General features: G+C 42.2%; 1 protein-coding gene across 1 annotated transcript; it reads right to left on the reverse strand.

Annotated features, from left to right (window-relative positions):
* Positions 1–49: 49 nt before the first annotated feature.
* On the reverse strand, positions 50–12702 carry scn4aa (sodium channel, voltage-gated, type IV, alpha, a). The gene is made up of 24 exons (XM_068304775.1): positions 12576–12702; positions 12358–12486; positions 12154–12245; positions 11715–12008; positions 11570–11633; positions 11308–11449; positions 10983–11180; positions 10686–10862; positions 10396–10525; positions 9639–9877; positions 9380–9553; positions 8941–9297; positions 6449–6898; positions 6141–6182; positions 5834–5966; positions 5592–5746; positions 5341–5514; positions 5126–5248; positions 4581–4862; positions 4453–4506; positions 4146–4283; positions 3940–4044; positions 3480–3750; positions 50–3329 (listed from the first exon to the last, which is right to left on the reverse strand). The coding sequence occupies exons 1-24, from the start codon at positions 12653–12655 to the stop codon at positions 2041–2043; spliced, it is 5292 nt and encodes a 1763-aa protein (XP_068160876.1). The 5' UTR covers positions 12656–12702; the 3' UTR covers positions 50–2040.
* Positions 12703–13209: the final 507 nt, after the last annotated feature.

Raw genomic sequence — 13209 nt, forward strand, 5'->3', positions numbered from 1 at the left:
AGTCTCAGACAGCCGGAATACTGAGAATCACAGCCTACTTTTCCCTACAAGAAGTATTTATTGCCACAATATAGTTACAATTTTTACAAAATAATAGAAATTTACATTACAGAAAGAAACAGAACACAAAATATAAATATATACAGGCAACACTGACATTGAGTGTACCAGTAAAGCTCTCCGTATGGCTCTTCCTCCTTTAGACACGTAAATGAAACGAGGACAATGTTGAGGATTCAACTGGACATTCAGAGGAGACTTTAGTTAAGTAATGTAGCAGTGTGCCAGGGTCAATTTCTATCACGCTGCAGCAGCAGGATAAGACAAAAACAACCTGCTGTGGAGGAAATGTTCATATTGTCTATCCTCCGCCAGGGTTGGTAGTAAAACACATTAACAAGAGAAGAGACAAGCCTCTACAGTCTATAAAAAACCTATTAACTGTAAAAGAGTTCATGTTGTTCATGAATATATATTCAAAGTAAGACATTTTAGATTAAGACTTACACAACAAGTGAAGCCCACCCACCAGGTCAGACCTGAGACAGTAAGATCTACTGTGCATTAAAGTTATCTCATATTTTTTATGGATAATGAAGTGTGATTATCTACACATTCGGGAAGAGTGGTATTCATTTAAAGTCAGAGTCTTATAGAGCATTATAATCACAGCTTCCAGATGGTGCTTAAATGAAATGCTGAGATTTCTTTGAGGTCAGTCTGTGGGCACAAAAAAATAAAAATAAAAAGCAGACAAAACATTTATAAGACATGCAAATATCAGTGATGATCTTAGAAAACAAGAAGGTCTCTCAGTCTCCCAGTCAGAAGCTCTAAGTTGACCTGGAAGGGATATAAATAGTGCAATACAAACTGGGTCTTACTGCAGGAGGCACTTGGGGACGTCAGCATCAGCTGACCTTTGCTATTGTGAATGGAGACCAAGACATTAGGTTTTAAGCGCTAGGCTTGGATAAATGTGATAAAGCTAAGTCTTATTTTTCAGGTGTTCATTTAGAAATGTACAAAATCTTTCAAAATCATTGCCCCGACATCGGGCAATTTTGAGACTGGTTTTCATGCTGGGTGTCTCATGTGGGATCTGTTAATTCCCTAATATTGCTCCTTAGAGTTATGTAACTGGTCTGCATTCAAATCATATCTGGAAAACATTAATTCAAGTTATTCTTTGGTGAGAAACTGGGGCACATGTATTGGTGTTCTGGTGACATCCATGGATTTGTTCACTTAAATGAAGGCTTCACAATTAGTGATACTTTATATACATTTATTTTAAATCTATTTAGATCTTTTCTTGTGTAGAGCATCAGAAAAATCTGGTTCTAAATGACATTTTAAGTCTAATTTTTCACTGAAAGCCACTGTGGTCCACTTTACAGTACTAAACATAATTTTATTGACTAACAGTAAAAACATGGGAAGAAATTCCCTTAAAATGTTTTAAACTGGATCATATTGATCATATTAAACCATTCATTTGGAAATAAAACACTATTTACTCTTATCAGTGTACACAGAAAGTACATCAGAGGCACAGCAATGATGCTACAATAGGAACTATTTTATAATATTCTAGAATATTAATTTTCACATTTTTACCGTTAAACAAACTGTAATTTGACATTAAATGTTCATCCTTCTTGTTGTCTTGTGGTGAGGGTGTGCGCTTATATCAGCTGAATACTGTAATATCGTATTTTGTGATACAAAATCAATAATTAGTCATTGGGTTTTATTATCCTGTTATTTTTTTCCTTTTATTAAATTCTGGTACATCTATTCTCTTTCCTCAGACTGCACAAAAATGGTGGATGGATAAAAACAAACCATGTGCTCCATCTTCAACCCCAAAAGAAAGTTAAATATCTCATGGATAAATGGGAATTGTCTGTTCAATCTAATGGACAAAAATCCTGTTCGAATATTCCTCAATTGAGTGAAACCTCTTCTCAAAATGAGCTGAATTACAGAGACTTTAACTCAATGCTGACACAAAATTAATTGTCCTGCTGTTGTCTGTTATACAATCGACTCTCTCAGGTTTTCCTGTTGGGTTAAGATGTGCTGGTTGGGGGCAGAATGTAATAAGACCTCATTAGTTATTTCTACAGGGACAACTAAGGTATTTGGCTCTGGGGAACTAGATTGATGTGTCTCGGGACTAGGATTAGGATTAGGAGGCTGTTGGTTTGTTAGAGTCCCTGAAACAGTCAACTCCATCTCCTCTGTGAGGTCCATGTTGCTCCCATAGAGCACGCCTATCCTTCGTGCAAGCATCCCCTCTCCTTCTGGTGGATCCTCATCTTCCTCGTGTCTGCCCATCCTCCTACAGCGGTGGATAAAAGCGGCGTGGCGCATGCAGCGTCTCAGCAGATGGCAGCGGTAGGCTCTCTGAATCACCACAGCAGCCATTTGTTCTTCTTTGTGGCGTACCGTAGTGGTAATCGGTGCAAAGGAGTCCGACGTAGGATTGCTCACGATGAATTTAGCCTGAATGCTCTCTCGCATTGCCATCATCTCCACCGTGTCTCCCAAGACCATCTGCGTGACGGCCAACAAAACATCCAGGCAGTGGATCCTGTCCCCAATGACGAGCGGCAGATCCATTTCAATCAGGCGAAGTCGATTGGGCTTGGCGACTCTAAGCGGCTCCTGCAGGGCATCGCAGAAATCCGAGAGCCGGCTGTACTCAATGAACTGAGTTCCTTCGAGGTCGAACTTCTCCCAAGTCTCGTTGAACATCTCAAAGTCTTCCTCGCAGAGCGCATCGCTACTCTCCTCCTGGGCCACATTGAAGTTCTCTAAGATGATGGCGATATACATATTGACCACCACTAAGAATGATATGATGATGTAGCCGCAGAAGAAGATCATGCCCATGGCCGGGTTGCCGCAGTTGCCTTTAACTTCTGTGCCTGGGTTTTCAAAGTCTGGATCACAATCTGGAGGCTCCTTATTCAGCATCGGTAGCAAAAGTCCATCCCAGCCGGCCGACGTCGTGATCTCAAACAAACAGATGATGCTCCCTCCAAATGTCTCAAAATTAAAAATGTCATCAATTCCAGCCTCCTTCTTGACATAAGCGAAGTTTGACATGCCAAATATGGAGAAGATGAACATAATGAGGAAGAGCAGGAGGCCAATATTGAACAGGGCAGGAAGAGACATCATTAAAGCAAAGAGAAGCGTCCTAATCCCCTTAGCTCCTTTGATAAGACGTAAAATCCGGCCTATTCTGGCCAGTCTGATCACTCTAAACAAAGTCGGTGAAACAAAATACTTCTCAATCAGGTCTGAAAGCATCGTACCTGAAAGACAAGGAGACAAACCAGAGTCAGGGACAACAAAGGAACACCTGCTGACTGCAGCATGTCAGTGTGCTAATGCTTTTTCACCCAAATGAAAACTGTATAAAACTATATAATCCTTTACATGCCTGTAATGTTTCAGGTACCCACCAGCAATAGATAAGATGACCACAACAAAATCAAAAATGTTCCATCCGTTGGTGAAGAAGTATTGTCGCAAAGCAAAAAGCTTCAGCACACACTCTCCAGTGAAGACGACGATGAAGGCCACATTGAGTTTGAAGAGGAAGTCTTCCTTCTCTGGACTCTGGTTGTCTGTCTCCACCATCATGCTCACCATATTGAGGCAGATGAGCACCATGATGAAGATGTCAAAGAACTGCTGACTGATGAAGTCAAACACCATTCCCTGGATTAGGTTCTGCGGGTCAAAGGGAAACCAAGGGGGGAGAGGGGTTGGGAAGGCAGGGACCAGACACACAAATCCAATGGGGTCATTCGGCCTGTTCGCACCAGCAGTGTGTAGAAAAGGTCAGCATGGGGTCGCTGATGATGTTTTCATGCCACACATTCCATGAAATAAAAATGCAGTGGTTAGTGGTTGACCTACCGTTGGTCGTGGAATCGGCTTCTGCGGCTTCTTAGAACCAAGTTTCTTCATGGCGTCGTAGTACTTTTTCTGTTCCTCAGTCATGAAGATGTCTTTATCTCCAAAGTGCACGCAAAATAAAAGAAACATCATTGTTTTATTTAAATTAAGTGTCAATGTTTGTGTACTTTGGGATTTAAATTCATATCTGTGACTAAAATACTTATCTTTTTCTTTTGTTGGTTGAAGTTGTCAATGATGACACCGATGAAGAGGTTGAGTGTGAAGAAAGAGCCAAAGATGATGAAGATGACAAAGTACATGTACATGTAGAGGTTGATCTCGTAGGAAGGTTGCTCCTCTACCTAACAACAACAAAAAAACTGTTAGGAAAAAAATCATACGGAAAAAAAAATCCTATCTCAAACTTTGATTGGCTTGGCCAGAAATCCACACACGTGCACAAAATTTGATTAAAATCCACTGATAATTTTCAAGATCAAATAAACATATATGATATAAAACAACAACTACCTCTCTTGAGTCAACAGCAGCGTACATGATGTCCATCCAGCCTTTAAAGGTGGACTGAAAAACAGGCATAATTATGAACAGACTCATCTTTGAACATTTGCTCCAGCTGTCTGATGACGAAAACTCACAATCTGAAGTAAGGACAGGTATCCTTTCCCCACATTGTCATAGTTGACTTTGACATTGACCCAGCGGGCATCCTGAGTGGCCTCTTTTATGGCCATGCAATCGCTTTTGTTGTTGACCTGAGTGATTGGAAAAAGGTCCTCTGTGGTTGTGTTGATGCAACGGTAGAACTTCCCCGCGAACAAGTTAACGCCCATGATGCTGAAGATGAGCCAGAAGATCAGACACACCAACAGCACATTGAAGATCGAGGGAATTGCCCCGATGAGGGCATTCACCACCACCTGCCCAAAAGAGATGATAAACAATTTCTCGTTCACTGTGTTGCAAAGTTTCTGTAGCAGAAGCTTGCTGTTGCTATATGCTTACCTCCATTGGCTCTTTCACAGCAGCCGGAGTTTAAACATGCATTCAAAACCCATTGTAGGGGAGAAAGCCAGGCAAAACTAGCACGATATTGCATGAAACGTCACAGCTTTTGCATCACCTAAAATCAAAAACTAGCCACGTGCATTGCTCAGACATGGTCGCACTGCCAGCCGCTCACCCTCATCCCCTCAAATCTTGACAGAGCTCGAAGAGGCCTTAGCGCCCTGAGAGTTCTGAGGGATTTGATTGGTCCAAGGTCAGAGTATCCCATCCAGTTGGCAAATAAGCTAATCAGGGAAATCTGCAGCAGAATCAAGACATTAAAACACGATTTTATATTCTCCTGAAGGTTATTCAAGTGGGTCAGTAATAGAATAAACTGCCAAAACTTACATCTACAATGAAAAAGTCTAACCAGCACCAGGCGTTGGTGAAGTAGGTCTTGAAACCGTAGGCGACCCATTTAAGGAGCATCTCGATGATAAAGACGTAGGTGAAAACTTTGTCTGCAAACTCCAGAATGATTTTGATGTTTCGTCGTCTTTCTATGTGTATGTCCTCAAAGGCCTGCCGAAAGAAGATGCAGATTCTTGGGTAAATCTCCCCGCAGCGGTAGAGAATATAACGCTGTCATGTTAACCCACCAGAGCACCGCTGCTGAGGAGGATCATAAATATGATGAAGGTTTCAAACCAGTCGTGCTCCACAATAGCGAAGCAGGTCCTTCGGAGGTTCCACCATTTCTTACCACGACCTTCGGTGATGTCCACCGTCAGACACGGCCAGCGCCTCACGCAATCTGAGAGACACCAGAATTTTAGTTTTGTGAGCAGATAAGCCCAAAATTCAAGATGAAATGATTCCTTTTTACAGCTGCCAGCCATACTGTCAGTGAAGCAGGCTTCAGGCTCCACCGGATCCAGCTCCACCTCTTCCTCTTCTTCTGGTTCAGGCTCGGGGGGTTGGTAGTCCACTGTGCTACACACTGAAGAATCCCCATCATTCAAAGCACCCATCAGCTAGTCAGGAATTACAATTACAGCTCAGTTACAAAGGCGACATGCAAAAGGTGTGCATTATTGCTTCTTTTCCTTTTAATATGAAACCCATTCTATAAATAAATGAACATAAATCAAACTGCAGATAAACACACTGAATTGCAAAGACGCTTTTCTTAATTTATTATTACTCACTTTCAATTTTCCTCGCATATCAGCTTCATCTTCTGAATTTTCCTGAAACAGATCATGAATATAGTAGGTTATGAGCATTCATAAAATGAATGACAAACCAAACCGGATTGACTCATTAGTTTATCGGAGAGCAGATTGTTAGGTTGTTCTCAAGGATTAAAGATAATTTCTGTGTAGCCCGGTCTCCTTTTTGCAGCAGGATCTAAGAATGAGGATGCAGAGATGTTTTGTTTGGTCATGTGGACCTGCAGGATGACGTTCATTCCAGTGAATGTGTGTAAACTTACTGATTTATCTACTTTACTCACTGAGTAATGCTCTTTATTTCCTTCTTCTGCAGTCTCTGAATTATTGGTATAAGCATCATCTTCATCATCCTCATCATCCTCACCCAGATCTGACTCTCCAAGGGCGATTGGCACATTGAGACTGATCTCACCGTCCACAATGGTTCCAGAAGACCGGCCTTCAACCAAACAGTTCGGAATTTTTACATTTTGACCGGCGTCCAAATGGTTCATTTCAACTCCTTCTGTTTTGGGCTCCATGTCGTCCGCCGCTTCCTCCTCCTGCACCTTTGGTGTTCTGCCAACAATCCGTAAGGCTGATCGAACAACGAACACTTTGAGCCAGTCGACCATGCGGGTGATTCTACCGATGGCGATCTGGAGATTGTTCATCTCGCCGTCGTCGTCCGCCACTGAGAGATTGTCTCCACTGAAAGAGCTCAAAAGCAGCGCCAGGAAGAGGTTCAACACCTGAAGAAAGAATATTAAAGAATCTGGTCTAGTATATTCTATGAAACCCTTCTGACTCTACAAGTGAGAAACTTATTCCTCTCTCTATTCATGACTGAATCAGAGTATACAGATTGCCAAACTAAACACAATAGTGCATGACTTTTCCACTAATAAATATAATGTCTGTCTCTTCTTACAGACACAGCCATCTGTAGTTAGTTTAATTAATTTATAACTATGTCAGTCGCTGTTTTGTGTCATATTTTTTATTTGGGAGATCATCTTCGCAAATGTCAGGGTCAAACTTCTGTTTATCATTGGAAAATGTATATGTTTTTCAGACAAAAGATTGATAGAAGTTAGCCAATAAAATATCAAGTCTATTGGTCGAATCTGAAGCTACAACAAATATTTTTAGACGTAAATTGTGCCCTTTTTAAGTATTCAGATATGAGACAAACACAAGAATCCCGAATAGTTCAAGTTCAAAGTTCAAGAAAAAACAACAAAACACCAAATTATCAGTATGTGCCCCAAAAAAAACATTCAAATGATGCCCGCACTCCTCGACAAGCTTAAGTGATGACGATACAGTGTGATTAACACTTCATGGAGCTGCTATCAGGTGGCTTTTCCTTAACAGCCACCTCAGCTCTGCTCCCTCAGCTGTCTGTGTTTGTTCCCTCAGCAGCAGCATGCCTGCTCCAGCCGGATCTTAGTTCATGCTCAAGGTCAAAACCACTGTTTGGTGGCTCGAGTCATTTGATTTAAATAGAACCCTCCCCACCCCCTCCTTTTGAGTGTGTGAGTACACCATTTGCTGTGAAATCAGCACAAATGGTGCATATATTCACATAAGTCTTGAAAGTAAGGGGGAGGAGTGTCAGATTTTAAAAACCTGCGATAATTTTAGCACCGTTTTTGTCCGCTTTCCATTTCTATGGATGACCTAATAGGAAATGTATTTGGCTGTGGTCATTTAATATGATGCAGAAATCGTGGCTGAGCTCTATTATTTATGTCACGGGTGTTTTTATGTTTTATATTCAACTGACACGTCACAAACACAAATTCACACACAGGAAACTTAAGGTACCTGTTGCTGTGTGGCTCAAGGAAATTCAAATCCAAAATAGAAATAAAATGAAAGAAAATGAGGTGGCGCAGTGGTTAGCGCTGCCGCCTCACAACACGGCGGACCCGGGTTCGAGTCCCGCTCTGTGCGGAGTTCGCATACTCTCCCCGTGTCTGTGTGGGTTCTCTCCGGGTTCTCCGGCTTCCTCCCACCTCCAAAAGCATGCGATTCAAGTTGATTGGCCGTTCCAAATTGGCCGTAGGAATGAGTGTGTGTGTGTGCATGGTTGTATGTCTTTGTGTGTGGCTCCGCGGTGCACTGGCGTCGTGCCCGGAGTGTCCCCCACCTCACGCCCTATGCCGCCGAGATAGGCTCTGGCTCCCCGTGACCCTCTGCGGCGGATGTAGCGGTGGTAATCTGAAGATGACTGACTGACTGAAAGAAAATGGTCATATTCTGTCTTGTGTGTTTAGATATCATTATAACGCCTCAGAGACTTGTAACGCCCCCTAGTGGTTAATATGTTCTCCCTCAGCTGTGTCTGTCTGTCCATCTCCCAAAGGGGTTAACAATAGACCACTCAGACATGCAGGCCGCAGAATTACCGGCATTATGAAAAGATAACTGCTAGATTCACACAGATTTTCAAGGCGGTCTGTCACCTTTACAGCTTCTCAGTAGTGACAGTTGCTCAGATGCTTGAAAATTGCATAAGTAGCTGAGCAGTTGCATCTGGCACCCCAGGAATGACCGCCTTCTAAAGATTTACAGCATGCTGATATAAGCAATGTCTCTAATGTGACACACCGACACCGCAAAAATCATCACATCTATTTACCCTCAGGGTGAACTGAGAGAATTATTTTTATCTGAGTTAAATGGAGCTTGGTAAAGTAACACCATTTTCACTGTTTCTTTACATGTATTAACATTTCTAGGGTTAAGGTTAGGGAATCGGTTGAAAGTGAATGATAGTTAGACTCACCACAAGATTCCCAATGACCATGACCATCATGAAGACTATCAGACACATTGCACCTCCAGCCACCTCCATGCAGTCCCACATGGTCTCAATCCATTCCCCGCACAGGATTCGGAACACGATGAGGAAAGAGTGGAAGAAGTCGTTCATGTGCCAGCGCGGCAGCGTGCAGGTCGAGGAGATCCGGCACACGCAGTCCTTGTAGCTCTTACCGAAGAGCTGCATGCCCACCACAGCGAAGATGAAGACGATGATGGCCAACACCAAAGTCAGGTTTCCCAAAGCTCCCACTGAATTGCCAATAATTTTGATGAGCATGTTGAGAGTGGGCCAGGACTTGGCGAGTTTGAAGACACGAAGCTATCTCCGACATGCGACAAAAAAAGAAGAGTGAGGGAAGTAATATCTTTGTAGTAAATAGATACCAAACAGTTCTTCTCACCAGACGGAAGGACCTGAGGACGGACAGCCCCTGAACATTTGCCAAGCCCAACTCCACCAAGCTGAGAGAGACGATGATGCTGTCAAAGATGTTCCAACCAACTTGAAAGTAGTAGTAGGGATCCATGGCAATGAGTTTGAAGACCATTTCTGCCGTGAAGATCCCAGTGAAAACCTGTAGAGGTATTTCTTTTAGGCTCGTTGATGAAGTTAGGAGTAAGATGTGAGAACAAATTGGATCTAAATTAGCACATATTCACCAGATTCCCCACTGAGAGCATGTAATCAAACTGGGGTGTCATGGGGTAGTGTTCCATCGCCATGAACAGGGTGTTGAGCACGATGCAGACGGTGATGGCCAAATCCACGAAAGGATCCATCACCACAAAGTGAACCCACTTTTTAAAGACTACCCACGACTCGCAGCAGTCCCATTTCAGGAAGATGTCTGCAAACCTGTACCAGGCGGGGGGGCACGGCCTCTGAGAATCTTCCAACCCTGGAGGAGAAAAAGTAGTGACAATTAAACATGAATCCGATGCATGGCACAGTTAACGGAGGCCCTGATGACTGGGTATCCACGTCACGTCTGTGCCATGTTATAGCCCAACTGAAATAGCCAAAGCTTAACACCATAACAGGGATTTCTAAAGCTCACTACATGATTACCCCTACTATGGCAACCTCAAGACAATGCTACCGTATTGGCTTTGGATAAATAAGTGAATACTATTAAGGACAGGTTGATAATTTAAGTAATCACACCTCACATTAGAGCTTCACCCTCAGCAACCTTCAACTAAGCCTTGAATATCTCTTCATTCCCTGGAAGTAACTTGAGTCATCTCAATGTATCCGCGGTGCTGCTTACATTAAAAACAGCAGCTTGAAATAAGATTAACAGTGTTGTGGTTTCATCATCTTATTTCAGTTGAACTGTAGCCAGGAAGGGAATCATACATCCAGGGGTTTTCCCATAACAGTGGAAGGTGCATTATAAAAATGACTTCAGTTTACCTTCCATAGCAGCCGTGGTGAGGACAGTCGTAGCGCTGGCTGATCTCTGCGTCAGGCCTGGTTCCTCCAGATGAAGCATGCTCTGCACAGAGCTTTCTGACTTCTCTCTCAGCTCGAGATCTACAGCAGACTGGAGATCAATAAATCTGTCAGGTTCTATTGATCACAAAATGTATTAAAATCACCTCAGCTGCATGAGTTAGAAAACTTTTGCTACCAGCACCATTACAAAAACAAGATTGTCATTTTTCACTCTAACCTTCAAGATGAGAAAGGGGCAACTAACTTGCCTTGTCCATAGTAGGCGCCCTGATTATGAGACGGGGAACAAGTCTCCCGTTACAATCCTTGATGGCTTCATCGTGTTCGAGGCTCAGTTCCTCATCTCCCTGCTCAGAGGTGGTGTGACGGCTAAGAGACTTCTTACTGGTTAGAGTCGCTCGGCTCCCGAGCGCCTGTGCCTGTTCCTTTAAAATCAAAAATATTACTACAACGCTATGATTTATTTTTTAACCAATAATGAATTTGGATCAAACCAATGAGATACAGGAATATGGTTTCATGTCTTTGTAGCTTGTCAAAGTTACCTGTTCTTGAATCCTAAGTTGCTCAAGTAGCCGCTGGAATTCCTCCTCTTTTTCGATGGCCTCTCTCTGAGTAGCCTGGTTCTGTTCATCATAGGCCATGGCCACCACCGCCAGGATTAGGTTGATGAGGTAGAAGGAACCCAAGAAGATGACCACCACAAAGAAAAGCATGTATGCTTTCCCAGCCGCCCGCAGGACCTGCGTTTGAAGTAAAAAAAAATTTTTTTTAAAGAAGCTAAAAGAACCACAGGACACATTTCTTTTCATAGCATCAATTTCAAAAAGAGACATTTTGAATTGTAGGTCTGATGAAAGAAGTACCAACCAGCTGGAACAGGTTTTCCCAGTAATCCTGGGTCATGAGTCTGAAGAGGGCCAAGAAGGACCAGCCAAAAGAGTCGAAACTGGTATAGCCAAAGTTGGGGTTTCTCCCAGCCTTCATGCATGTGTATCCCTCTGGGCACTTTCTATCAACAGAGTCAGCATGGTATGTTTGTCGTCCCAGAATGAAAATCAAACTAAACACTGTGCAATATGATAAATGTTAAAAGCTGGAAACAGATTGGCCAATGTGGGAAAGTACTCACCCAGCATCTGAGCTGTTTCCACAAAGCAGAGCATCTTTACTGTCTTCCAAATAATAGTAGTTATCTATAACCAAAAAAGAAAAGTCATTTCCACTGAAAAAGAAGAAGCATGAGTTGAAAATAATTTAATAAGTGTTAATCATACCCGTGTTTTCAATATATTCCATGAAATTGAAGGTACTGTTTGGATACGTTGTTCCGTTGAACCCGGTGATGTTGTGATAGGATAAAGTGTCGTTAAATGGGTCGGTGACATTGGAGAAATCAAATGCGGTTTCATTTGTTTCAATGGGCCACCGCACACATTTATGACGCAAATTTCCCATAAAGAGTTGCAGGCCAACGAGGGCAAAAACAGCAAGAGCAAAGACGGTCAGAATCATGACGTCCACCATCTTCTTCACAGACTGGATCAAGGCAGCGACAATGGTTTTCAAACCTGGGAGGATACAGTTGCATCAGCAGATGCTAATCAATGAGTAAAACAACTTATGGTTAATCTTAATGCAATAAAACACACTGGCATTACAGCAGTTCAGTTACACACAACATTGTGAAAAAGACTAATTTAATATTGAATGTACCAGGAATCACAGTAATTGTTTTAAGGGCTCGAAGTACACGAAACGTCCTGAGGGCTGACACGTTGCCAAGGTCAACAAACTCAGTGATGTATCTGTTGAAGACAAAACAATTCATTAAAGCCTAGGACTGGCTTCAACATGAGAAGTGCCCGTTTAAAAACATGCAAACATCAGCTTTCATATAGCTCAACTCCAGATACTCACGCCATGCTGATCACCATGAAATCCAGCCAATTCCATGGATCTCGAAGGAATGTGAAAGATCCAACACAGAAACCTCTTGACAACACTTTGATCGTTGCCTCAAAGGTATAGATTCCAGTAAAAACATACCTACGAATGCAAAACAAGCAAATGTGAGTGGTTTCAAACGTAGAGCAAAGAAACAACTGAAGACCAAACTTTTGGCATGTAGTACTCACTCAACAGTTTTGCTCCATGCTGGTGGGTTGCTCATGGTCATGAACACACAATTGGCTAGAATTGTAATCATGATGAACATGCTAAATAATTTAGTTCAGAGTGAAGGAGGCACACATGGATGTAAGGAATTGACATGCTAGCTAACTTTTAACTTCTTTATTCATTACTCAACATCTAGATCAGTTTATGCAGTGTACATTCTAAAAAACATGGTTGTTGATATGATTTTAACAGAGAGGTCAAAGGATATGAATGTATGAGGATTTTTATGGCTCCTCTTCTAACCAGGCTAAAAGGGCTCAGAATGTAGCAAGCTGGTTCGGCGTTGAACCTGAAGATTGTGTTTCCTTTGGTGATCACAACAAATGTCTGAAAAACACATAGGTTATCTGTTTTGATAAACAAAGTTAATAAACAGCACTGATCTAGATTTCAATCAATATGCTCAAAGATTTCGGGTACATCCTGTAATCACCGTAAGAAATATGTATTTTAATGGATTTTGTGCACAGCTTTGAATCTAAAAACACATTCAGAAATGACATAAGGATGACGTAAGGCTCATTGAATGACTGTTTCCAAGTGAGCTCGGACTGACTGTCTGTTCTTTGTAGAAGGGATCCAGGTCCTCCA

This window comes from Antennarius striatus, chromosome 21, assembly GCF_040054535.1.
Source record: "Antennarius striatus isolate MH-2024 chromosome 21, ASM4005453v1, whole genome shotgun sequence".
Classification (NCBI taxonomy): Eukaryota; Metazoa; Chordata; class Actinopteri; order Lophiiformes; family Antennariidae; genus Antennarius; species Antennarius striatus.